The sequence below is a fragment of the Lemur catta genome, chromosome 1 (genome assembly GCF_020740605.2).
Source record: "Lemur catta isolate mLemCat1 chromosome 1, mLemCat1.pri, whole genome shotgun sequence".
In the NCBI taxonomy this organism is placed as follows: Eukaryota; Metazoa; Chordata; class Mammalia; order Primates; family Lemuridae; genus Lemur; species Lemur catta.
In genome coordinates, this window is record NC_059128.1 from 109,995,849 (window position 1) to 110,022,250 (window position 26,402).

The following is a 26,402-nucleotide window of genomic DNA, read 5'->3' on the forward strand; positions in this document are numbered from 1 at the left end:
CTGGTGGCACCCGGACCACTCCCCAAAAGCTCTCCCTGGCCAGGGGTAGCAGCGAGGACACGCCAGTGACCGGCTCCTCCCCCGCCATGATGGACCGACTGACTGACACTCAGGCAAGCAGTCGGGTGTCTTCTCCCGGATCGGATTAACCGTTTAACTCCTTTGTGCCAGTGCGCGCAGCGGCTAGGCAGGGTGCTCCGAAGAAAGCTGAGTTCCGGCGCCCCCTCCCCGCCCAGAGCGGGGCTCTGCGTGGGCGGAGAGGGGTCCCCTCCTTAGGTGGCTGCCCCCCACTGGCCCGGACGGAGGAGGAGGGGGGCGGCGCTGACAGCCGCGGCGGGCGGGGGGCGGGGAGGGGCGGGACGGGGCGGAGGAGCCGGGGCTGGCGCCGAGCGGGGCGCCCAGCGCGGAGAGCGCAGCCGGGCACGGAGCAGAGCGCCAGGCGCCGACAGGAAGCCGCGGCGCCCGGCCCGGGGGCGATTGGCCCACAGCGCCCCCCGGGGCGCCATGGCCCTACCGCGGCCGGGCGCACCCGCGGGGCCCTGGGCTCGTCGACTCGTGCGCAGCTGAGCGGGGTGCAGCTTGGAGAAGCCGGGGCCCCCCAGGGCGCAGGTGGGGGCCGGCGCCATGGAGCCCCCGGCCGCCCCCTCGGAAAGGAGCCTGTCTCTGTCTCTGCCCGGGCCCCGGGAGGGCCAGGCCACCCTGAAGCCACCCCCCCAGCACCTGTGGCGGCAGCCTCGGACCCCCATCCGTATCCAGCAGCGCGGCTACTCCGACAGCGCGGAGCGCGCCGAGCCAGAGCGGTCGCCGCACCGGCCCATAGAGCGCGCCGACGCCGTGGATACCAGCGACCGGCCCGGCCTGCGCACGACCCGCATGTCCTGGCCCTCGTCCTTCCACGGCACTGGCACCGGCAGCGGCAGCGCGGCGGGTGGAGGCAGCTGCAGGCGGTAAGACTCCCGGCCGCTGATGCGCGCGGAGCAGATAGGCGCGCAGAGAGCACGCAACTCGACCCGCCGACCGCAGGGGGCGCTATGATGCGGGTGGGGTCAATGTGACTCGCGGGGGCGGAAGGGGGTAGTTGTGCTGCGGGGGCGTCGGGGACCTGGCCCCCGGTTGTGCACTGCACAGGAGGCTTCCTACTGAAACCACTTCTGGGGTCCACTTAGGGGGCGCCATGCCGCGTGTGGTATTAGTGGGGTCTGGGGAAAGGGGCCACAGCTTTAGGGGGCTATATTCTTAGTCGGTGACAGTGCAGCAAGCACAGCAGCTAGACTGGGTACCATTTGGAGGGACTTTCTTGGGGGCATTGTCCTGAGGGTAGACTCGCTGTGTTTGGGGTATCCTTTGGGGCACTCTGTTGCGGACGTCTTCTAGGACTACAATGTTTACTCCAGGATGCGGGGCTCTCAGGGTCCTTCTAGGGGGTGGCAGACTGTATGGGGGGTGCATTCGTGGACTGTTCAGCAGCTGGGGTCCGAAATCCAGAGGGGCCTCTTGGGGGGGGAGCACTGTGTTGGGAGCCTGTGCATTGAGTTGGAGCCCCCTTCTCAGGGCAGGAGTGTTAGGGTCCAGTAGCTGCCCAGAGGCAGGGGATAGTGCAGAGGGGGCACCTGGTCCCACAATAGGGTGAAGGAAGGAGTCCCTCCCTCTGCCAAGGTGACAGTGTAGTAGGGGTGCTTGTGTTGGGCTTGCCCTGGCGCTATGCTCCAACTGACCTGAGTTTGCTCCAGCTGTTGGGGTATGAACAGCTGTGGCTACCGCAGCTGTATGCCTGGGCTTCTGGCATCTTATGATTGTGACACAGTGACTGTGTGTGTTCCAGGGACAGTGTGACAATGTGATAGTCACAGTGTGGCTGTGTGCTTCCAGGATAATGTGGTTGTGACTATGACTGTGTGTGCTCTAGGGCCACAGTGATTTTGCAGGGTGACTGTGTTCCTGGGACAGTGGTTGTGACAGTGACTATGTGTGCCCCAGGGATGCTGTGACTGTCACAGGGTGACTGTGTGTCCTCATGGGACTTAGTTATCATGGCACAGTGACTGTGTCTGTTCCTAGGACAGTGATTGTGAGATGGTGTCTGTGCTGCAGGCACACAGGGATTGTGAAAGTGTGCGTGACTGTGGCACTGTGATGTGTACATTCCCAGGGACAAAGTGACTGTGTCAGTGGAACTGTCTGTGCTCCCTGGGACACTGTGATTGGGACACTGTAACCATGCTTTCCTCTGTCTTAGATGCTCACATCTGCGAGTCAGTGCTCTTACTGGGGGGCTGTGTCCCCGTCTGCCTGGTATCTCCAACCACCTGGTGTTCTTAGTTATTGTATCTGCTTTGATGGTGCTCCGGGGTCTGACAGTGTGTGCTCCAGTGACGTGTGTGACTGGCACCCATGGGTGCCTCACTGCTTGGGACATTACCAAAGGTGGTCAGATTTGGGCTTCTCAGCCCTGAAGTTTCCAAGTGAGTCCCCTCAAGGCTGTGACTCTACTCTTCCTAGTTCTCTCTGGGGGTCTGCAGCAGCCATCATAGTCCCCCAGGCCACCCCCACCTCTGTCTCTGGCACCCCCAGCCCCAGCACCCTTGCCCCCACTAGCAATCAAGTGTCGCAGGCCCAGCACATGCAGCCTCATAGTTCCCAAAGGGAACTTCGTAGATGCTGGAGGAAAACAAAGCTGGAATCAACAGGAAATGCCAAGACTAGGGCAGCAGGCCAAACTGAGTCAGGTCACTGTCCAGAGAGACCAAGGAGGGGGTGGGAGGCAGTAAGATCTGGGCTACATTCCCTTTCAAGGCCCTGGAGACCAGGGGTCCCTGGGGTACTGCCTCTCAGGGAACAGTGGCTGAGTGGTAATAATCATCATTATTTTAGTGGAATCCATTTAGCAATGTCTCACCCTCAGGTTCCATGCCGGGGACTTTTCCATACATCCTTCATGAGATATTCCTATTGGACAGATGGGGAAACTGAGGCCCAGAGACCAAACCCTGTCTCCTTCTCGCCTAAGCTCACACAACCAACCAGCAAATAGCAGAGCTGAGATTCAAATGCAGGTCTGCCTGACACCTGTGTGCCTTTTTCTTTTTTCCTTTTCTGAGACAGGGTCTTGCTCTGTCCCCTGGCTAGTGTGCAGTGGCATTTTCATAACTCACTGCAACCTCAAACTCCCGGGTTCAAGTGATCCTCCTGTCTCAGCTGCCCGAGTAGCTGGGACTATAGGCACATGACACCACTCCCGGCTAATTTTTCTACTTGTAGTAGAGACAGGGTCTTGCTCTTGCTCAGGCTGCTCTCAAACTCCTGAGCTCAAGCAATCTTCCCCCCTCCACTTCCCAGAGTGCTAGGATTACAGGCATGAGCCACTGGGCCTGGCCCTGTGTGTCTTTGCATAAGTGTCTTACTATCTCTGAGCCTTGATTCTCCCATCTGTAAAGTGGAGCTGTTGTTGGCACTGCCCTGTGGGGATCAGTTTGAGAGATCTGTGAGCTTGGGGACGTGTGTAAGGGACTTAACACAGTGAGTGCTTTGTAGATTTCGCTCAGGGACTGAGATTCAGGTGGGAGGTGGGGCCTGGGTAGACCCTACTTCTCCCAGGTGGGAAGAAAATACGAGAACCTCAACCACATCCCCACATGGACTCAGGTTTGTGTTTCACTGTGGGCCTGTGTAACCTTCGGTGTCTGTACGAATGTCCACAGCTGGGACCGATGGGTGCGCTGTGGGCTGGCATTGGTACCAGGGTCCTCCCCTGGCCCCCTAGGCAGAAAGAGCAAAACCTCCAATGGGAAGGTCTTTCCTTAGAACGGGCATTTCTCCAGAAAGAGGGGTTCTACCTGTGCACACACAGGGGGTTCCAGCACTGTCCAGCTTGAAGTTCATTCATCCAGCCACCAGAAAGGGGGTCCAGCGAGCCCTCTCGATTTGAGTCAGAGGAATTCCCAAAGGGAGGGCACTCCGCCCCCACCCCCACCCCACCCCCGCATGGCATCCAAACCTCCCCTCCGGACCTGGGGATGTATGAGGCGGCTGAGTCACGGCACCGCCACGATCTGTCAAGAAGCAGATGGAGAGGGAGGAAGAGGACTCTGGTTGTGGGTGGGGGGTAGGGTGCCTGCATTGGGGGCGGGGCCAACATAGCGACCTGCCCCCACCTTGGGCCCCCAAACTCTCCCCATCGAGAGTGGCGCAGCGTGGCCCCAGGTGGGGTGGAGGCAACCAGGCTGGGGTCTCTGGTCCGTAGTCTCTGTCTCCACTTGGGTCCCCCGCCTCCCCTTGTCCCTGGCACTCCCACGTCCCTGGATGTGTACTGAGAACGGGTCTCTCCTCGCGCCCCTCCTTCCGCGCGCCCCCTGCTGGACGACGAGAAAGGGACAGCCCGGGTGGGCGCTCCGAGCGCGGACCTGCCTCCGGGATGCTAGTCCTCGAGCATAGCAAAGTCGCCGCCGCCGCCACTGTCGCGGCGCCCAGTATTATTATTTCATACTTATTGAGCGCCCTGGAGAGCGGGCGCTAGGCCGGCCAACCGCAGTATGCGACTGGGGTCCTCGCCCTCGCGGGATTGGGACCAGGCGGGTGCTCCGGTGTCCCACACTCCCAGCTAAGCGGGGTGGAGACTGCCGCCTGGCGGAGAGAGATGAACTTGGCCGAGAAGTTGCCCCCGCGGAGTCCCCTTCCCGCCTCCGCGTGCTTGCTCCCCAGGCAGATGCCAGGGCCTCCCGACACCCCTGCGTTTCAACTCCCAGCATCCTTGGCTCTGCACTCCTGCCCAGGAAACAGAGACAAGGGGACTTGCCCAAGGTCACGCAGCGAGGAAGGGGAGATTTTGAGGTTAAAAACCAGGTCTCCTCCCCTGGGGACCAGTAGTTAAGATTCACATTGCAGCCCTCTCCGCTGACTCGCTGTGTGACTTGGGGCCAGCCATTATATTTCCTTGTGCCTCAGTTTCCTCATAAATCAAACTGGGGTTGAAAAATAAGAACTGCCCACCCCCAGGCCTGTGGTAAGGCTGAGTTGGCTGACGTAGGTGCTGGGCCGCCAGGAGCTGGTGTTTGAAGAAAACACTTCCTCAAATGACATCAGCAGAGCGAAAGGGGGCGTCCCCCAAAACCGCAAACCCGGCGGGATGGGAGAGTGAATGTCCCATCTTTCACTGGGAACAGATTGCCTGCAAGCTTCTGTGCGTTGTTCACTGCCTGGGGGGGGGGGGAGGACAGAGTTTTGGGGGGCCTCTGAGCCCACTGTTTTCACTTCTGCGTACGTGAGAGTTCAAATCCAGCCTTTGCCCTTCACCTGCTGTCAGCTTCAGCCTTCGTTTCCTCGTCTGTAGCAGAGCTATTCATTCCATAAACATTGACCATCTTTGGGGCTGTGGCTTAAAGCCAGAGTTCCAGTCCGTGCTCTCTCCTGGAGTTCTCAAGCTAGGGGCTGAGTCAGAAATAAAGCCAGTAAAGCTATACAATAATGCCAGTCGGTGACACATGAGATATGAAGAAAAGAGAGACCCTGAGGTCAGGGAAAGCCTCTTGGAGGAGGTGTCATTTGAACAGAGACCTAAATAAAGTGAGGAAGGATGCTAGGAGGGTGTCTGATGGAAGAGGACATCAATCAGAGGGAACAGCCAGTGCAAAGGTCCTGTGGTAGGAGCATGTCTGATATGTTGGAGGCAAGTGTGTCTGGGGACACCACCCAGGTCAAAAGATTGTCCCAAACTTAAATGTCAATAGTGCCAAGGCTCAGAAGCTCTACATTCTCAGTGAGGTGATTTCACCTCAAAGGGGGTGAAATTTGGTTCTTGCTGGGGAAGGATGAAAAAAAAATCTTACTTTTAAGTAAAAAGCATAGATATAGTCACAGTCCATAAATAGGCGTTAACATTTTGTGGGGGAGGAGATTAGGGGGAAAAATGTCTACAAAGGCTATTCCATAGAGGGTCAAGAATGAAATAAAGGGTGACAAGCATTGGTTTACAGCCTGGTTCACCCACACACTGGTTGTGTGACCTTGAGCAGGTTGTTTCTCTGCAAGACTCAGTTTTCCCATCTGTGAAATGGAGACAATAGGATCACCTCGTGGGTGTTTTGTGAGGATTAAATGAGATCATAGTTAGTGGCACTGCATGCACAGAAAGCATTCTAAAACTGTTATCATCATCATCATCTTCATCTTCGTCTCTATCCTCTGGCCAGCGTACTGACTTGTGTATTATAAACCCTTAATAAATGTTTTGTCAAATGATGATAATAACCATAACTCATATTTAGTGAGTGCTTACTATGTGCAGATAATTTTCTGAGCCTTTTATGTGTCCACCCATGAGGCGTGTAGTAGTAGTGTGCCCATTTTACAGCTGGGGAAACTGAGGCTCAGGGAAATGAAGCAACTAGCCCAAGATCATATGGCTAAGAAGTGCCAGAGCCAGACTCAAGTCCAGACTACCTGTCTCTGGGCCCCATGGCATCGGAGTGCACAGCTAGAGAAGGAAAGGTATTTCACAGAAACGGGAACGTAAAACAGATATTCACCCCCTTTTTAAAATTTAAAACAAGCATCTCTCCTTTCCCTAACCCCAAAGGGCTGCAGACAGGTCGGGGTAGGCTCTGGAATTATAACCAGCTGGTTGACTTTGTTCAAGGTTCTTCACTTCTCTAATTCTCAGTTTTCTTATATGTGAAAGGGGATAATGTGTGCCCCATGAGGTCCCCGTAGTTGGGCATACAGAGCCACCGCTGGGGCCCCAGAAAGTTCCCATCTGCGTGTACTTCTGTGCCTGCTGCTGTGGGAAGGTTGGGTTGTTGGGGCCACCTCACGAGCTGTAGCACCCCAATTCTAAAAGGTGCCTCTGGGATTCTAAGGAGTGCCAGGATTTGGGAGGTGATCTCAGGGGTGCCTAGGGGCGGTGGGCACACTTGGGGCTTCTAGGGGTGTCAAGAGTTATAAAGCCATCTCAGGAGTTGTGGGCAGCATTCTGGGTTGTCCCCAAGGATTTTGGGCGCATGATGAATTCTGGCCTAGGGTGTGGGACTGTCTCAGGCGCTGTGGAGGAATCAAGTTCTGCCCCTGGGGTCTGTGGGGCATCGCAGAATTTTTGGTGGCACCTGCGTGGTTACAAGGGCATCTCCTATGTCTGAAGTCACCCCTGAGATTGTGTTGGGATTCTCTGCACTTGTGGGGGCATCTCAGGGGTGCTAAGGAGTTGAGGGACATCTGAGGGACAATGGAAGCATTCCAGAGGTCTGTGAAGGACTCTAGGATTTGGGGGCACCCACATGTGGTCTGTAGAAACGGCTCTGGGCATGTGAGGAATTCTAGGGGTGCTCTGGGAGGTGATGGAGCTCTCGAGGAGTTTGGGGACATCTGAGAAACTGTGGAGGGACTCCTGGGGTCTGAAGAGGTTTCTCTTGGGCACTCAGAGCACTGCTGGGGTTTGTGGGATGTCTCAGAAACAATGAGGACACTGCTAGGATTGTGGGGACATCTGGGAAGCTATAGGAGTGCCGAACTGCTTATTGGGGCCTCCCAGAATACCTAGGGGTTGTGTGGGGAAGCCCAAGGATTTTAGGGGTACCCCTGGGTTGTGTGGGGATGTCTCAGGGACAGTGAGAGTGCTACCAGGGGTCTAAGGGACTGTGGGGGCAGCTGCTGAGGTCTGTGGAGCCTCTTAACACCACAGGGAGTTTGTGGTAGCCCCAGTGATTTGGGGGGCAACCCTCGTGTTTGTGGAGACGCTTCCGGCTATTGTGGGGACATCATAGGGACTTCAGGGTGGCCATGGGGTCTGCGGGGGGAGTCCCTGCCTCAGCTCTGTGGGCGCCCCAGGCCTGCCCCGCCCCGGGGGCGGCCCTAGAGCGAAGCCGGAAGGGCCGAGGCGGCCGGGCGGGGTGGGGCCGCGGGCCCCGGGGCTGGGCGACCGGCCTGCGTGGGCCTCGCGGGGCGGGCGGTGCAGCTGCCCAGCGCCCGCCGAGGCGGGGCCGCCTCGCGGCCATGGCGCGGTCGCGCGGCCTAGGCCGAATCCCCGAGCTGCATCTGGCGGCCGAGGACGAGACGTTCCTGCCTGAGTCCCTGGCCCCGAGGGCGCCCCGCCGCCCGCGGTCACCGCCTTCCTCTCCGGTCTTCTTCGCCAGCCCGTCCCCAACTTTCCGCAGGCGCCTTCGGATTCTCCGCAGCTTCCAGGATTTTGGCCGCCAGGCGTGGGCTGGGTAAGTGCGCGCTGGTGGCCGTGGGTTCGAGTCTCCCCTGGCCGCCTGGCGCGCGCTGGGGTGTCCGTTGGTGGCTCGCCCTCCACAGACTCACTTTTCCTCTTTGGTCACATGGCAGTGATAAAAATCATCCCTGCCTGCCAGGGTTGCCAGGGAGAGATCTGATAGGGCATGCAGTAGATGCTCAATAAATACTATGTCCCTCCCACTTCCTGTGCAAAGCTGAAGGTGCGGTCACGATTTGGAGGAGTGAGATCCACCTGCCATCCAGGGTGTCCTGGGGACATGTGTTCAGTTCTGTTGGCCTCAGTCTAAGGGCCTGTGAAATGGGGCCAGCGGTGCCCTCCCGGTGTTGCCTTGCGGCGAGGCTCGATGTCACCGTGTGCACCGGGCATCAAGGGCAAATGCAAGTTCCCTTCCTGGCCAGACCGGGGGTGGGCTGCGGAGGCGGGAAGCCTGGGGGTGACAGGCCTGGAGGCCACATCCGGTCTGGTTTCCTAATGCCCCATTTATCCTGGAGGCTGAGGGTGGCAGCCCACAGGTGGGCAAGGGCTGGCGCTAGGGGCTTCTCCCCTCTGCTCTCCGCACGCACTTGTTTGGGAGCCCGGCTGGGGCGAAGGTACTGCGGGCGGGACCGGACCCAACGCGGCCCGGGAAGAGATGGGGGCGGGACAGAAGAGGAGGAGGGGTAGGGGCCTTTGGGAGCCCTGAGTGGGGTCCTGGGGGTGGAGGGAAGGTTACTGCCTCTCTCCGGGTCTCTCTGTCTATGTCTCTCTCTCCACTTCTGTCTCTCCCGTCTCTGTTTGGTCTCTACCCCTCCCACCTCTCAGTTATACCTGCCCGCATTCATCCGGCTTTTGTCACCCAGCCGCGGGCACTCCGCGGGGACTATCTGCGATCTGAGACCTAGAGCAGGCCGAGCTTGACGTCAGGGCAGGGAGGAGGGAGGCGGGGCCAGAGGAGGTGGTGGAGGGGGGCCCGGGGGAATGGCCCAGAGCTAGGAAACCGGAGCCCGGGGCACCCCTGAGGCCCAGGAGGGAGGGGAGCAGGCGGGAAATGTGCGCCGGTTCTGCAAGACCCCTGCAGGGGTGGGGCATGCATGGAGCCCTTGCGGCCCTGAGCCCCCACGCTATCCTCCCTGCTGCCCGACCGCCCCGAGTTGTCCCTGGGGGGGTCACCGAGGGCGTGGAGGCGGGTGTGGAGGCGGCGCCGCTGGCCGCGGCCACAAACACCTCGGGCCTGGCGAGCAGGGCATGCCACACTGCCGTGCCTCCGTCCCCATGCACGCCCCGACGGCTCTTGGCTTCCATGCGCTCTAGTGCAGCGCCCCGGGCCCGGCCCCGGCCTCCTGCCTTGGCATTGCCCCCTGCGGGCCCTGAATCCCTGACCCACTTCTCCTTCAACGAGGAGGACACCCGTCGGCGCCCTCTGGGCAGATCTGTCAGGTGGGTGTCCCATGGCCAGTGCCCTCCTTTAAAACAGGAGGGCACTGGCAGCGCTATGGGGGCTTTGAATCCATCTTGGGGGAGAACCCTAAGTGGCTTCCAGGATCTGGTTTGAGCCTCACCCCCTTCCCTGGCCCGAGAGGTCTGGGTACTGCTGAGGGCTTCCTGAAGGTGGCAGCCCCCAAAGTGGGTGCTGGGTCCTGCTCCATTCCTGTCTCTCCAAGGTGAGATCCCTTCACCCCATTTGTGCCCCTAGACCTGGGCTTCTGGCATTCACCTTGGCGGCAGTTATGGGTGTCCAGCGTCACCTGGGCTCCACTCCCAGGCCACTGGCCTGGAGCCAGTCCCTAGGGCCTGCTGAGTATGTCCAACTCTACCTCCCCCCACCCCTGGCTGGGGCTGCCAGGCTGAAAACCAAGCTGAGTGGGGGCGGGGCGGGGAGGTTCTGGGATGCCTGGAGGGTGTTTGGAATCAGCTGGACAGAACTGGGGCCATAAAGTGGCCTTTAGGTTCTCTGAGTACTCAGATACCCAACGCAGACACGCACACTCCAGACACAGCCATGCGCAGGGCAATCGAGGTCGCCTGGTGTTTACTGAATGAGGTACGGGTCTCCTGGCTGGTGGGGGCACCAAGAGAACCCTGCAGGGAACTCATGGCCACACACAGGTGACACACAGATCACAGCAACCCTGGCCCACCCCTCAAACAGCCTTGTCTGCACTGCGATCTCTGCAGGAAGTGTTGTCACTGAAACATACACCTGCAGGTTCCTGCAGGCTGGACTCCCACACCTGCACCCAGACACACACGGGAACACACCTTGTACCCGTTCAGGGGTCAGAGACAGTTACAGCGTCTGTGTGGCACACTGTCATAAGGTCACACAGACTGAGAAACACACTGATATAGACACTCAGATGCACACAGGCATGAACACTCAGCTCCCACTCACACACACAGATGTACAATGCCACACAGACACCTACATACACACAGGTCCCCTCCCCCTTCCCCCAGACTCTTACATACACTGACCCTCCTTGCACACCCAGCCCCACAGACAGCCGTGTCACCTGGCACCACGCGCCTGCCTGGGAGACACACACCAGCGCCCGCCCTCCGTGTGACCTTCACAAAGCAAATGCCAGGCCTTTCCATAAAGGCTGCCTGTCACCTACGAGTGAGCGAGTCAGGTGGAGTGGCGCAGGGATCCCGGGGAAGACACCAGGCCTCCCTGCCCTGTTTGTCTGCCTTGGGGGCAGACAGTGCAGTGCAGCTTTGTAGTTCAGTTGCCCAAGTTCAAGTCCACGTTCTAGCACTAACAACCAAGTTATTCATCCTTTCTGTGCCTTGATTTCTTTGTCTGGAAAACTATGCATTAATGCGTGTCCAAGCATAGCACCTAGCATGTGGCATTCAGTAACAGTTGGCGACATTCATTGTTATTATAATCTTTACCAACTGTGTTCCCTCCCCTGCCCACACCGCACACATCATGCTTGTTTGTTTCCCATTGGTCCCTGCAGCAGAAGTCTCCAAGGCCTGGATTGCCCCTGGGCTGAACACGCCCAGATCCTTGGGGACCCCAGGTGGGCAGGCCTAGGACCCCAGAGAGGTGGAAGCTCAGGTAGCAACTTCATTTGAAAGTGCCACCAAATAAATGGTCAGCCTGCCTGAGGGGGAGTCTTGGGCATGTCATTTCACCTTGAATAGAGTGTCTGGGTGCCTGGCTGTGATGTGGTTTGTGGCTTTGGGTCCCACTGGGATGTCACCGGAGCAGCCTTTAGCCTGATTTTGGGGCCACCCTGAACAGTCAGAGTGGTAGGCCAGGGAGGGGAGACTGTCCGTGGTCCAGGGGTCTGATTCTTGGGAATGGCTGAGACACCCCCTCCCAACTCCCAGGCAGCAGTTGTACAGCCACAAACCCCTCCCCTCTTCCTTCCCTCAACCCAGGGGACATCTTCCTGAAGCACAAACAGCAGGGCCCCGGGGAGTGTCCCTCTTCCCATCCAGGCCTCTGGGCCGCTGCTGACGTGAGCCGAGTCCCCTGGGGCTGGTGTATCTGCCAGCCGTGCTAGCTGGATGCCCTCTCAGCGGCCGGGGGCTCACCTTCCCTAAACTGCAGTGCAGCTTCGGCTCCTGGCCCCTGGGTCTTCTGTATGTAGGTATGTTCCTGTCCCCTCCCCTGAAGCCAAAAAATCCAGGCTGGGCCTGGCCATGGTTCTCAGGCAGTGAGGCCACCAACCCGTCGCAGCCCGTCTGTGACTCAGCCTCCCTCTGGAACAGGGATGTTAACCCGCCCCACAGAGGTGGTTGGAGATATAAATGGGTTAATGCATATAAGGCACCTCAGTAGCGCTGGGCACACAGCAAGAGCCCACTAAATGTCTGGTTGTTTTTACTGTATACATGAAAGGATCTAACCTGGCACCTGGTACACAGCAGGTGCTCAGTAAATGGGCATTATCATCAAAGGCCCAAGTGGTGGTCTGTGAATATTCCACCTTGAGTGTTTTTTTATAAATTTACTTTTAAAACCAACATATAGTAAAATTTGCCCTTTTTTGTTTGTTTGTTTTTTGAGACAGAGTCTCACTCTGTTGCCCAGGCTACAGTGCCATGGCGTCAGCCTAGCTCACAGCAACCTCAAACTCCTGGGCTCAAGCGATCCTCCTGCCTCAGCCTCCCAAGTAGCTGGGACTACAGGCATGCGCCACCACGCCCGGCTAATTTTTTCTATTTTAGTAGAGACGGGGTCTTGCTCTTGCTCAGGCTGGTCTTGAACTACTGAGCTCAAGCAATCCTCCCACCTTGGCCTTCCAGAGTGCTAGGATTATAGGCATGAGCCACCACACCCTGCCTTCCCTTTTTAATATACATTCTTTTTTTGTTGTTTGAGATGGGATCTCACTATGTTGCCCAGGCTGGTTTTGAACTCCTGGCCTCAAGCTATCTTCCCACCTCAGCCTCCTGAGTAGCTGGGATTATGGGCTTGAGCCACTGGACCCAGCTTAGTTAGTATACATTCTATGAAGTTTTTTTATTGTGGAAAAATACACATAACAAAATGTACCATTTTAATTGTTTTTTGAGTATACAGTTCAGTGGCATTAAGTATAAAATATTTAAAAATTACCTGGGCATGGTGCACCTGCCTGTATTCCCAGCTACTTGGTAGGCTGAGGCAGGAGGCACTTGAGTCCCAGAGTTAGAGGTTGCAGTGAGCTATGATGATGCCAGTGCACTTCAGCCTGGACAGCAGAGTGAGACCCTGTCTCAGTAAATAAATAAGAAAAAACTGTCCTTTTCCTACTGAATGGTCTTGGGGGTTATACTGGCCAGTGGACTTCAGGCTGTGCTTTGAGTGGGTGCAACAAGGGAGAGAGAGAGGAAAGGAAACTCCCAATTTCCAGTCCTACCCATTGAGAGTCCAAGATTTTATTGGAATGGTCCCACTGCTAAGAAATAAATTTGAAATCTCCTAGACCAAGACAGCAATCTCAGCTTCCATATGTTGAATCTTTTTTTCTGGGCCAGTCTTGGGAAGTAGGAAGACTTCATTGACTTAATTTCCCAGGTGAAGAAACTAGGCTCAGATTGGAGAGTGATTAGCTCTTGGTCACACAACAAGATCAGAATTCAAACCCAGACCTTTTGACTCCTCTGGCCAAAATGTTGACCAAGTTGCCCTCTGCCTACTTGACCCTCTTTAGATCATCTTCCCTCAGTGAGAGCAAATGCCTGCCAGGGCCAGGCAGCCAACATAGAAACAGAGTGGGGCTGGGCACAGTGGCTCATGCATGTAATCCCAGTGACTCAGGAGGCTGAGGTGGGAGGATCACTTGAGGCTAGGAGTTGGAGACCAGCCTGGACAACCTAGTGAGACTCTGTCTCTGAAAAAATGAAAAAGAATTAGCCAGGTGCAGTGGCACACGCCTGTATGCCTGTAGTCCCAGCTCCTCGGGAGGCTGAGGCAGGAGGATCACCACTTGAGCTCAGGAGTTCAAGGCTGCAGTGAGTGATCATTGTGCCTCTGCACTCCAGCCTGGGTGACAAAGCGAAACCTTATTTCTAAAGAACAAACAAACAACCCCCCTCCCGCAAATAAGTCACTGTGAAACTTCTGCTCTGCAAAAGGCACTACCAAGAAAATAAAAAGACAAGCTCTAGACTGGGAGAAAAAAATATATGATAAAGCACTTGTATCCACAATATACAATAAACCCTCAAATCTTAATAATAAGGAGACAAACAAGTGGAAAGGAATGGTTTCTATCCTCTCTGTAGCTGCGTCCTTGTCACAGTCCTTGTCTATATCTCCACTCCAGCCACACCAGCAAAAATCAAATCCTGCCCCAGGGCCTTTGCACTTGCTGTTCCCTCTGCATGGAGTACTTTTTGCCACCTCCTGATTCTTGGCTGGCTCCTCCTCATCCTTCAGGCCCTGCTGAGATGTCACCTCCCCAGAGAGGCCAGCCCCGACCACAGCATAGCACAATCCAGTTCATTCATTCATTCATATGTTTAATGATTCTTTGGGTGTCCACTGTGTGCCAGGCCACATTCTTGGTCCCAAAAACACAGCAGCAAGCAAAGTGGACAAAAATCCCTGCCCCACAGAACTTAGTTTTAGAAGGGAGGTTAAATGGTAAAAATAAGGAAAATATAGATTATGCCAAGTAAGTAGGATGATTTGGGGGGTTTGGGGGTTTTTTGGATTTTGGTCTTTTTTGAGACAGAGTCTTGGTCTGTCACCCTGGGTAGAGTGCAGTGGCATCATCACCATCATCATAGCTCACTGCAACCTCAAACTTTTGGGCTCAAGCGATCCTCCTGCCTCAGCCTCCTGAGTAGCTGGGACTGCAGGCATGCCACTGTGCCCAGCTAATTTTTCTATTTTTTGAAGAGACAGGGTCTTGCTCTTGCTCAGACTGGTCTTGAACTCCTGATCTCAAGCGATCCTCCTGTCTGAGCCTCCCAGAGTGCTAGGATCACAGGCGTGAGTCCCTGCGCCTGGCATTTTTTTTTTTTAAAAGGAAGGGAAATAGGAAATATCAGGGCAGAGGCTGAAATTTTAGATGGATTGGTTAGAGGAGGCTTCTCCGAGGAGGGAATATTTTAGCTGAGGACTGAAAGAGATGAAGGAGGAGCCGTTGGACATCTGGGCAGGAGAAACAGCCTGTGCAAAGGCCCTGAGGCAGGACCATGTACAGAATGTTTAAGGAACAGCGAGGAGGCTGGAGCAGAGTGAGTGGGAGGGGAGGGGGGAGGTCATGGGACAGGACTTAGGTACGGCAAGTGGGGACTTTGGTTCTTGTTTTGTGTGAGGTGTGAGCCATAGAAGGTTCTGAGCAGTGGAGGGACTTGACCTCACTCAGGTGTATACAAGCCCCCTCTCGTGGCCATGGAAGGAATAGACTGGGGAACGAAGGAGGAGGTGAGAAATGGACAGATTCTGGATGGATTTGGGCAGCAAGGATGATTTGAGGTGCAAAGGAGACGGGATGAGCCCACAACTTTTGGCCTTCGGGGGGTCCCCAGGACCAGCAATGGGGACTGATGCACTTAGGTCCTCAGCAGGTGTTCGATCTCTGCAATGCCCTCCCATCTCTTTGGGGGTGTCTGTCTCTCCTTAACATCCTCCATCTGCCCCCCAATCTCTGCCAGGAACTTCCTGGCTTCTCTGACACCATGTCAGCACCCTCTGACCCCTCTTTGCACCCACTGCCTGCAGCTTCGAGGCGGAAAATGGGCCGACACCATCTCCGGGCCGCAGCCCCCTGGACTCGCAGGCGAGCCCGGGGCTCGTGCTGCATGCCGGGGCGGCCACCAGCCAGCGCCGGGAGTCCTTCCTGTACCGCTCAGACAGCGACTACGACATGTCACCCAAGACTATGTCCCGGAACTCATCAGTCACCAGCGAGGCGTGAGCAACCCCCCTCCCTGCCTGCCAGCTCCCCCATGGCCACCTGCTGAGGTGTGAGCACTCCCTAAACCTGCTCAGCCTCCTCCTCCCTTAGTGGGTCTTCCAGGTTCCACCCCCACCCATTGAGGTACCCACCTCAGCCTCCTAAATCGCTTTCCTGTCCTCTGCTCCCCCCACCAAGCCCAGCATATTCCCGTCTTCCCTCCCCAGACGACTCAGGGCTGGTCGCCTCTGCTCCCCCCACCCACCTGAGCCACCCTCCCTGACTGCCTTTCCCTCCTCTGCCAGCTCTGGAAGCATGTCCACCCTTGTGCGGTATACGTGCCCTCTCCCCCAACCCCACAGAGTCCTCTCCCTGGGTGCAGCCCTCAGAGTTGCTTCTCTGGGGACCCCTGACTTGCCACTGTCCTTGGTTGCAGGCATGCTGAGGATCTCATCGTAACGCCATTTGCCCAGGTGAGACCTCCTTCCCGAAATGGTTGAGGAGAGAAGGGGCTCCAACCCTCCCCTCCACTTGGGGACAGGGCCCAGCCCTGCTGCCCCTCTGGGTAGACACTCACTGCTCCTGTCCTTCCCAGGTGCTGGCCAGTCTCCGGAGTGTTCGCAGCAACTTCTCTCTCCTGACCAATGTGCCCATTCCTAGCAACAAGTAAGTTGAGACTGGGCCCCCAAATCCATGATCATGAAGCCAAGAATACCTGGGTTCAACTCTAAGCTGTGCTGTGTGACTTTGGGCAGGCACTTGACGTCTCTGAATCTCTAGTCAGCCAACAAATCTCTTGGAGCCAGAGAGCCATTGTGTGTGGTTCAAGGGCCTAAGACACAGAAACTCTTATAAATAAAGACCTAGGAGTTCAGATGCACAGTGGTGAGGCCACAGCCCCAATCCCAGGGCCACTCAGGGCCCTGACACCAATTTGCTGGGTGAATGGCATCCTGTGGTGCTTCTGTTCCCCCTCTGTAAAGGCAGAATTACAATAATGCCTCCCTTAGATAACTGCTAGGACAAATTCAGGAGATGGTATACAGCAAATGCTAGAACACTGCCTTGCACATAGGAAGGGCTCAATAAATAGGAGTGGTTCTTATTATTTTAGGGAAAGATAATAAACAAATAATTATTATTTAGGGACTGTGGCTGAGAGCTACCAGTCCCTCTGGGGGTCTGGGGCTGAGGGGACAGAGCCATCCTTAGATAGTTGGAGGAATTTGAGGACTGCAGTCAAGGGAGCAGAGACCTGATCCTAATTCAGATCAGCCTCAGTTTCCTCATCTGTAAAATGGGTTCTGCTGGGGATCATTGAGAGGCTGCAGGCAGAGGACATGGCAGGATGCCTGGGACAACAGTGAGCACTAAAAAAAAGGAGAATTAGCACTGTTCATGGAGAGGGGAAGGGAGGGATCTAGAGGTGCCCAGGCTGATGTTGGAGCCCTATTTCTTTGCAGGAGGTCCCCGCTGGGTGGCCCAACCCCTGTCTGCAAGGCCACGCTGTCAGGTAGCTAAGCCCTGGGGGGTGGGAAAGGGCCCCTCTTGCTGCCCCAGTGGGGGGTCCCTCACCCCAGGTGGCTATCTCAGCTCCTTCCCCAGCACTCCACTCACCTGACGGGGTCACCACAGACTGGGGTCTCTGGGGGTCTGCCTGTAGACCTTCTGAGTCACCACCCCAGCTGCCCCTTCCCCAGAGGAGACGTGTCAGCAGTTGGCCCGGGAGACGTTGGAGGAGCTGGACTGGTGTCTGGAGCAGCTGGAGACCATGCAGACCTACCGCTCTGTCAGTGAGATGGCCTCCCACAAGGTGTGCAGGTGGTGCGGTGGGCAGAACTCCTGGGCAGGGCTGGTGGGGGCGGGGGAAATTGGGCGTGGCTGGTGGGTGGAGCCAACTGCTAGGTTGGACCTGTGGGTGGGGATAACCATTGGGCGTGGCTGATGGGGCGGGGCCAATCACTGGTGGGGGCAGGGCTATGGTGGAGCCAACCATAAGGTTGGGTCTGTGGGCAGGGCTGACCGTTGGGTGTGGCTGATGAGGGCGTGGCCAATCCCTCTACCCTTGGGTGGCAGCTTCAAGATTTGTAGCTGCTGTGTGTTCTGACTTTCCCCAGGGATGGAGGAGCCTGGTGTGTGTGGGTGTGTGCGTCTAGTTGTAGGTATGTCAGTAGGTGACCGTCTATCCCCAGGAGGTTGTATGCTTTTGTGATCTATGGGTGTGCATCTGTGGCTATGGGTCTGTGTAGCTGTTGATTTGGCAGCTACCCGTTTACAGCACTGGTGTGTTCCAAGCCGACTCTGAGGAGTGGCACACAGGTGTGTACCTGTGGGTGGGTGTGGGGTATGGGATCCACAGGAGATTATGCAGGGGTATGATATTGTAGGGTTAACTGTGTGGGCTGTGTCTGCAGGTGTGGGTTGGTCCAGGTCAGAATCTGAGTGTGTATCTCAATGTATTTATGACTGTGTGTGTGTTTGCAGGGCTGCAGGAGAGGATACAAGGCTTCCATGTACAGTTGTGTAGACCGTGCACTGCACAACTCCAGGGGATACCATTCAGAAACCAGGCAGTATGAATGATGCCTCCTGGAGTTGTGCAGCGTGGTGGTAGCCCTCGTGGGTGGGTTCCTATCAGCAAATAATTTGCAAGTGGGGGTGTCTGTGTTGGGGGATGCATATGTCAGTGGGTGGTGAAGGCTTGTTTGAGAACATGCAAGTCCAAAAGTGATTGTGTCCCCGAGGACGGGTCAAGCATCTGAAATTGTGACTATGTCTCTGGGTATGGGGTCTGCAGGTATTTCTGCAATGGTGCGTGCGTGCATGTGTGTATATTTGTGCATTTGTGAGTGTGAGTATTCCCTTATGGATGTCACGGTATGTCTGTGTCCAAGGGCATATGGATATTTGTGTTGGCTTGAAAGTGTGCCTGTGGGTGTGTTGAGTGTGTATCTGTAAGTGTGGCTGGCATCTTAGGTGTTTGTCCCTAGGTATGTGTCTGGGTGTGGATCTGTGTCTTTGGAAGGGGCATGTCTAAAAGCATTTGTGTCACTGCATGCTCAGCTGTGTACCAGTAAATGTGTCTCCAGGTGTGTGTGTGCACACACGTGTGCATCATGCAAGTGTAGAACTAAAAGCATTTGGGTATGTGTGTGTCCAATTGTGTGTTTGAGTGTCAAGCATCTGGGTGTGTGTCGTTGTCCATGGAACATCTCAGGATGTTTGTTGTATCTGTGAGTATATGGACTGTCTGAGTGTGTGTTTCCATCTCTGGATGTGTTCATGGAAGGGATATGTCCTCACAGGGGCAGCCCCACCTGGGTTCTGGCTGAGGCCTGTGGGCTCCGATGCCCCTTTAACGCCCCCCCACCCCTAGCACCACCTGATGTCGCATGCAGCCTGCCAGTGCTGCAGTGAGCACGCACACGCACACACACGGACACACACACGGAGCCCCGAGCCTCCGCAGCCTCCTCTTGGGACCCTTGCCCTGCCCCCCCCCATGGGCAGGGGCCCCCCACTGCCTCCAGCCACTGCCTCTGGGGGGCCCATCAGGGCTGGGGGCTGGCAGACCATGTAACCAGGGCTGCCACCGGGAGCGCGGAGGGGAAGGGAGCCCCCAGCCCTGCTGGGCCGGCCCAGGCCCCTCCGCAGCTCCCCCTTCACTACCCAGCCACCCAGCACTGCCCCTCCCCCGCCCCCGGTGGCTGTTAACCCCGGGCCTCCCCAAGCCCAGCCTCTGCGTCCAGCAGCCCCGAGCGGGGCTAAGGCTCCAAGATGCCCTTGGTGGATTTCTTCTGCGAGACCTGCTCCAAGCCTTGGCTGGTGGGCTGGTGGGACCAGGTAGGGGAACACAGGGTGGAGGGTGGGCAGGAGCCCCAGACCAGCGGGGCCAGACCCTCTAGCCCCTGATATGGGCTTGTGTGTCCAGCTGTGCACGTGTGTGGCCTGGAGATGAAGCCTGTGACTCTCTCTGTGTGTGGCCCAGGGCTGGGCGTGGATGGCGGGTAGTTGGGGGTGTGTGGCTCTCTCAGGGGTGTGTTGGGTCTCCTGATGGGTGTGACTGTGTCAGTGCCTGGATGTGTGTTGTGTCTGCGATGGTGTGTGTCCACCTGACCATACGCTTGTTTTCCTGGGTCATGGCATGGCCCTGTGTCTGAGATCGTATGGTTCTGACTGTGGTGTTGTGTGTTGGGCCGTGTCTGTGAGCCCGGAGCTGCCTGATATTTCTGGGGCATGTGACCCCAAATGTCACTGGTTGCCTTGCTGTGTGCCCTCTGCTTTGTGTGTCTGGGCTGTGTGACGCTGTGTAAGACTGGGAGCCTGGGACTCTGTGTGCAGTTGTGTGAGATGTTGTGGGTCCATCTCTGTGTGTGTGTATGTGTGTATGTGTGTGAGTGTGTCTTTTTGTGTGCCCAGGGTCTCTGACAGAGGAGTGAGTGCCCATCCCAGCATGGGCCATACAGGCTCACCCTTCCTGCCCTGTGTCCCTGACAGAGTCTGCTCCTGCTTTGGGGGTGCCTTGGCAGAGCTTGGAGGTGGGGAGCTGATGCCCTTTTTCCTCCAGGCACAATGTCACAGCAGAGGCCTGTGACAAGTGGCAAGGGGTGGCCCAGGAGGGGCCCTCAAGCCCGATTTGGGGTATATTCCATTCATTTGTGTGTCCATCCACCTCCCTGGGGTTGGGGGAGAGGGGGCTATTATGGGAACCCCCTTCCCCATCCGCTGGGTGAACAGACTGGGCTTTCCTCATCTCATCATTCTCCCCTGCCCCGGCCAAACCTCTTCTTCCCCCAGAGCTTGAGTACTCCATTCTCTTCTTCCAAATTGGGCTGGGGGCTAGGGTCAGGACCCCCAGGATTGCGGACCACATCTGGCATGACATGGGCCAGGGGTAGCTCTGGGAAAGCAAGGGTTAAGGGGCTGCTGGCCTGCCCCCCTTCCTTCCCAGCTCAGCAGCTGGTTGGAGGGGGAGTTGCTAAGGAGACTCCCATTGCCATGGTGACGGGATTCTCCTGCTACTCCATTGGCTTCCTGTTAGGCAGGAGCCCCTCCCTTCCACAGGTGCTCCTCTGGCTCCTCCTTGGATTAAATGGGGAGGGGAGCCCCTCTTTCCTCAGGCAGGGAGAGGTCTGCTGATCTGGAACCTGCCAAGCCTGGGGACCCCCATCTGGAAATAGGAGGGGAGGGAGGGCTGACCCTCCCCTCTAGCGGCCTAGTAGGGGCTCTGCTGGCTGAGCAGAGAAATAGGAGGGACCCATGGAGTCTTCAGGAGTTTTTTGGGAGGGACTGACACCCCTACACAGACTCTGTGATTCTCCCATCATCCCTTCCTTCTTGACTCCTTCACCTTAGTTCAAGAGGATGCTGAACCGTGAACTCACGCACCTGTCAGAAATGAGCAGGTCAGGAAACCAGGTGTCAGAGTACATTTCCACAACATTCCTGGGTGAGTGAGGGGCAGCATATGGGTGGGGGGGGGGGGTGCTAGAGGAGGCTGCCCCCGACCCTGAGTCTTATCGCCCATATTTTCCCAGGGACCCTGACTCTAAAATCCCCAAAGATTGAAGTAACCACACTCAAGAACTCCCATACTTGGGATGCCTCCAAACTCAGTGGGACCCCAACTTCTATAGAATCCCACATTTGAAACATCTGTGAGATTAAAACCCCCTCCAAACTCAGTGGAACCCCAGTGGATCTCTCAAACTTAAGACCCCAAGAGACCTCCAAACTCAAATAGGATTCTTAAACTTTGAAAAGCCTCCCATCTGAGGCTGGGTTCAGTGGCTTATGCTTATAATCCCAGTTTTTTGGGGGGGCTGAGGCAAGAGGATCACTGGAGGCCAGGAGTTCAAGACCAACCTGGGCAACATAGCGAGACCCATCTGTACAAAAAATAAAAAAAATTAGCCAGGTATGGTGGTGCATGCCTGTCGTCCCAGCTACTCAGGAGGCTGAGGGAGAAGGATCACTTGAGCCCAGGAGTCTCAGGCTGCAGTGAGCTATGCCATTGCACTCCAGCCTGGGTGACAGAGAGAGACCTGTATCAAAAAAAAAAAAAAAAAAAGCTCCTAGCTGAAAAGCCTCTTTGGGAGGTTTTCAATTAGAATCAACAACCTTGTATTAGACTCCCTGAACTCAGAAGAACCCCCTCAAACTCAAGAGAGATGCCCAAATTCAGTAGAGTTCTTAAACTTAAGAGAAGCTCTGTGCTTTAGAGCCCACAAAAAAACCCCAAACTTTAGCCAACTTCCAAGCTGAAAAGCCCCTCAAATTCAGTAGAATTCCCAAACTTGATATGAACCCTCCCCCACCAAATTCAGTAGACTCCCAAAACTTTTGATCCCCTAACTCAATAGGATTCTCAAGCTTAACCACCTGTAAGAAATTCCCTAAACTTAGGAGAATTTTCTAACTCAGTGGAACCCCAAGTAGAGTAGACTACCTTAAACTCATTGGAAACCTTAAGCTCATGGGTACCTCAAAGTCATCGTAACCTCTGAATCTAAGATCCCCCAAGCTAAGGGTATCCCCCTAAACTCAGGAAAATTTGATCCTCACAATTTACTGCCCAAACCCAAACTCACGATTTACCACCGAAACCCAAAGGTACCCCAAAATTCAGGAGCCACCCACCCAAACTCCAGAAATATGTTCAGGATTTTAAATGCTCCCACCAATGAGGGCGTGGTATGGCTCAGAATTCTAAAGATCCAGCCAATGGGAGCATGGCATGCAAATGACCCCATTAAGCCCCATAATTGACTGGCAGCCCCAGGTCACAAAGGGTGGCCTTGGCTGGGCTCTGGAAGCCCTTGAAAGCTCAGGAAAAGTATTCCTGGGGCTAGGTCCCAGGCAAGGTGGTGCCAAGGGAGGGTTGGGCAATGGAGCCAGAGACCACCCTTCCCTCTCTCATCCCAGCGAAGCCCCCCCCAACCAGCAGTCTTGGCCACCATGGGGATGCCTTCTCCGCCCTAGACTGTTCCCTGGGCGTCCCGGGCAGGAAGCAGCTTTCCCCAGCTTCCTCACCCCACTTCCTGACTTCCTATGCCACCCTCCAGCCAAACCTGGCGATCGGACTCGGGCCATCCCATAGCCCTGGGCCGGCCCCAGGGTCCCCGTTCCAGCCCACCACCTCCCAGAAGAATTCCTATGTCTCTTTTGGCTTCCCTCCTCTGAGCAGCCATCAGTGTGACACCCAAAAGGTGTCTGTCCTTTCTGGTGAGGCTTCCCAGTACGTGGCAGAGGGCTAGAGGGATAAGGGGAGCCCCCGGGGCTGGTGGGGGTTGGGGGGCACTCAATGCTTTTGCCCCCACCTTCTGCAGACAAACAGAATGAAGTTGAGATCCCATCACCCACAATGAAGGAGCGAGAAAAACAGCAAGCGCCGCGACAGAGACCCTCCCAGCAGCCCCCGCCCCCTGTGCCGCATCTCCAGCCCATGTCTCAGATCACAGGGGTGAAAAAGTTGACACATAGCAGCCTGAACAACTCTAGCATCCCCCGCTTCGGGGTGAAGACAGACCAAGAAGAGCTCCTGGCGCAAGTGGGTGGCGGATGGGCAGAGGCTGGGCTGGAGTGGGGCAGGGGTCTCCTGGGGCCCAAAGGAGAACTGAATATTGGGTCATGTGTTAAGCTGGGTTCCCTGGAAACAGAGGCTGAGATAAGGATTTGGGGGGACACCTGCTTTATGGAGAGGGGCTTCAAGAGGAGGGAGGGTTTAAGGAAGAATGGAAGGAAGCCCAGACCAGGCACTGTGGCTCACACCTGTAATCCCAGCACTTTGCGAGGCCGAGGTGGGAGATTGCTTGAGGCCAGGAGTTCAAGACCAGCCTGGGCAACATAGCCAGACCCTGTCTCTAAAAAAAAAAATAGAAAAATTAGCTGGGCATGATAGTGCCGTAGTCCTAGCTGCTTGGAAGGCTGAGGCAGGAGGATCACTTAAGCTCAGGAGTTCAAAGGTGCAGTGAGCTATGATCACACCACTGCACTCTAGCCTGAGTGACAGAGAAGGCCTTGTCTCTTTAACAAAGAAAGAAACCAAGCGAGGAAGTCGTCTCAACTGGAGTCCCCCATATCAGTGATTGTCTGGGGGCTGCCCCCAGAGGGGCAAGAGGAGCTTTCTGAAGAAAGGGGTAGCCATGAGCCTTAGCAGGCAACATCCCAGCCACTGGGGGATTGGTGTACAGGCCAGTGACATGGGTCTGGTCAGAGCTGTGCTGTTGAATATGTCACCCACTGGGTGAGCAGTAATGGTGCTCCCTTCAGACCAGGGCTCCAAAGTCCTACGAAATGTTCTCGAGGGCCCTGGGCCTTGCAGGCTCCTGACCTCTGGCCTTTCATCTTCCCCAGGAACTGGAGAACCTGAACAAGTGGGGTCTCAACATCTTTTGCGTGTCGGATTATGCAGGAGGTCGCTCCCTAAGTTGCATCATGTATACGATATTCCAGGTGATGCCTGCAGTGGGGAATGGGCTGGGGTGTGCACGGCACAGAGCACGGGGTGGGGGGTTGGCACGGAGGGGTGGCAGGGGTCACCACCCTGCCCCTGCCTGCCCTCAGGAGCGGGACCTGCTGAAGAAATTCCGCATCCCTGTGGACACGATGGTGACATATATGCTGACGCTGGAGGACCACTACCACGCCAACGTGGCCTACCACAACAGCCTGCACGCGGCCGACGTGCTACAGTCCACCCACGTGCTGCTGGCCACGCCTGCCCTGGATGTGAGTGCCTGCCACCTGCCCTGTCCCCCAAACCCCTGCTCTCTTTGTGTCACTTACTGCCCATCTCCAATGTCCTGCTTATCTCTCTGATCCTGTGTCCTCTATTTCTCTGTGACCCTGTTTTTTATTTCTCATCTCTCTCTCCAGACTCCTAATTTGTTTGTTTGGGGTTTTTTATTTGTTTGTTTGTTTTCTTTTTTTATTTTCCCTTAGATTCAGTCCTGGGATTTTTGTTTGTTTTTTGAGACAAAGTCTTACTCTGTCACCTTTGCTGGAGTGCAGTGGTGTCATCACAGTTCACTGCAACCTCAAACTCCTGGGCTCAAGCCCATCCCCCTGACTCAGCCTCCTGAGTAGCTGGGACTACAGGCATGTGCCACCACACCCAGCTAATTTTTCTTCTTTTTTTTTTTTAATTTTTCTTATTTTTTGCAGAGACGGGGTCTCGCTATGTTGCCCAGGCTGGGACTCCTGTCTTTCTTGACACCCCCCTCCCCCAATCTCACTCTGACCCCCTCATCCCTCTTTTGCCACGTCCGTCATTCTAACATCAGTCTCTCTCTGCTCCTAGGCCGTGTTTACGGACCTGGAGATTCTTGCCGCCCTGTTTGCGGCTGCCATTCACGACGTGGATCACCCTGGGGTCTCCAACCAGTTCCTCATCAACACCAGTGAGTGGTCCTCCCCGGGGGCGGGGCCTACAGGGCTGGGGGCGGGATCGGCTGGGTTGGGTTGGGGGCGGGCCTGCCAGACTGGGGGTGGGATTGGCCGCGTTGGGGCGGGGCCTGCCAGGCTGGGGGCGGAGCTGCCCACATGGGCCTCCCCCTGACTGCTGAGGCTCGGCCACAGATTCGGAACTGGCGCTCATGTACAACGACGAGTCGGTGCTCGAGAATCACCACCTGGCTGTGGGCTTCAAGCTGCTGCAGGAGGACAACTGCGACATCTTCCAGAACCTCACCAAGCGCCAGCGGCAGAGCCTGCGCAAGATGGTCATCGACATGGTGGGCGTGGCGGGAGCAGGGACAGGGACATAGCGGGAAAGGAATCCTTCGAGTCCTGGGCTTTGGGGAAGGGAAGGTCTGAGTCCCAGAGGAACCCTCTGGAACCTGGTGGGTCCTGTGGGTGGGCTCCAGTGGCCCCTCTGACGCCCCCTTGCCCACAGGTGCTGGCCACGGACATGTCCAAGCACATGACCCTCCTGGCTGACCTGAAGACCATGGTGGAGACCAAGAAAGTGACCAGCTCGGGGGTCCTCCTGCTGGACAACTACTCCGACCGCATCCAGGTGCCCCCCGCCCGCCGCCGCCCTACCGCCATATGAGGAGACTGGACCCTTCTCTCCATCTCCCCCTTCATTTTCCCCACCTGTCTCCATCTCCCCCCACCTCCTCTCTTCCCTCTTCTCCCCACGCCCAGACCCCCTTTCCCGGTGGGAGATAAGAAAGCTTGCGGGTCCAGACTGTACAGAGGCACCGCCTCTGAAGGTCCTCCACCCATCCCCCCCACCCCATGCAGGTCCTTCGGAACATGGTGCATTGCGCGGACCTCAGCAACCCCACCAAGCCACTGGAGCTGTACCGCCAGTGGACAGACCGCATCATGGCCGAGTTCTTCCAGCAGGGCGACCGTGAGCGTGAACGTGGCATGGAGATCAGCCCCATGTGCGACAAGCACACGGCCTCCGTGGAGAAGTCGCAGGTACAGGCTCTAAAGGCCCTAAAGTGTGACATGAGACTTTCTCACCCTCCCCACTTTCTGTCCTGCCTGAAGAAACCCAGACTTCTTGGGTTGACGCGTCTGCCCTTCCAGACCTGGGGCTTTCATCCTCAGGAACGCCTCTCATGGTCACAGATGTTGTCAAAGCTCCAGCCATTCTGGCTACATTCCAGCAGGGAAAGGCCTCTGCCAGCAGAGGCAGCCCCCAGCATCTTCCATCTACAGGTGGTCACACAGCCACCATCCCTTTGCAAAGGAGCCTGGGAAATAGGTTTTAGCTGGATCCATTTCCTCCCACAAGAAAAATCAAGGTGCTGTCACTAAGCAGAAGCGATGATATCTGCACAGCAGTATCCCATGAAGTTATTTCTAGTGTCTCTTTCTTGCAAAAAATACCATAA

The 26,402-nt window shown here is 56.2% G+C and overlaps 1 protein-coding gene across 5 annotated transcripts in view; it reads left to right on the forward strand.

The window, feature by feature from the left end:
• The first annotated feature begins 624 nt into the window (after positions 1–624).
• Positions 625–26,402, forward strand: part of PDE4A (phosphodiesterase 4A) — a 29,356-nt gene continuing 3,578 nt past the window's right edge. The window contains exons 1-14 of one of the 5 annotated variants that reach the window (XM_045545672.1): positions 625–947; positions 15,378–15,569; positions 15,989–16,025; positions 16,148–16,218; positions 17,016–17,065; positions 17,253–17,365; positions 20,908–21,001; positions 22,881–23,101; positions 23,908–24,006; positions 24,118–24,282; positions 24,854–24,953; positions 25,132–25,286; positions 25,448–25,570; positions 25,801–25,983. In XM_045545672.1, coding sequence (XP_045401628.1) covers positions 625–947; positions 15,378–15,569; positions 15,989–16,025; positions 16,148–16,218; positions 17,016–17,065; positions 17,253–17,365; positions 20,908–21,001; positions 22,881–23,101; positions 23,908–24,006; positions 24,118–24,282; positions 24,854–24,953; positions 25,132–25,286; positions 25,448–25,570; positions 25,801–25,983 — 1,926 coding nt within the window. Of the gene's footprint in view, positions 948–7,943; positions 8,196–8,584; positions 8,815–9,481; positions 9,641–15,377; positions 15,570–15,988; positions 16,026–16,147; positions 16,219–17,015; positions 17,066–17,252; positions 17,366–20,907; positions 21,002–21,627; positions 22,777–22,880; positions 23,102–23,907; positions 24,007–24,117; positions 24,283–24,853; positions 24,954–25,131; positions 25,287–25,447; positions 25,571–25,800; positions 25,984–26,402 lie in introns of those variants that run through there. The other 4 variants (XM_045545644.1, XM_045545653.1, XM_045545680.1 and 1 more) reach the window with 4 other exon arrangements.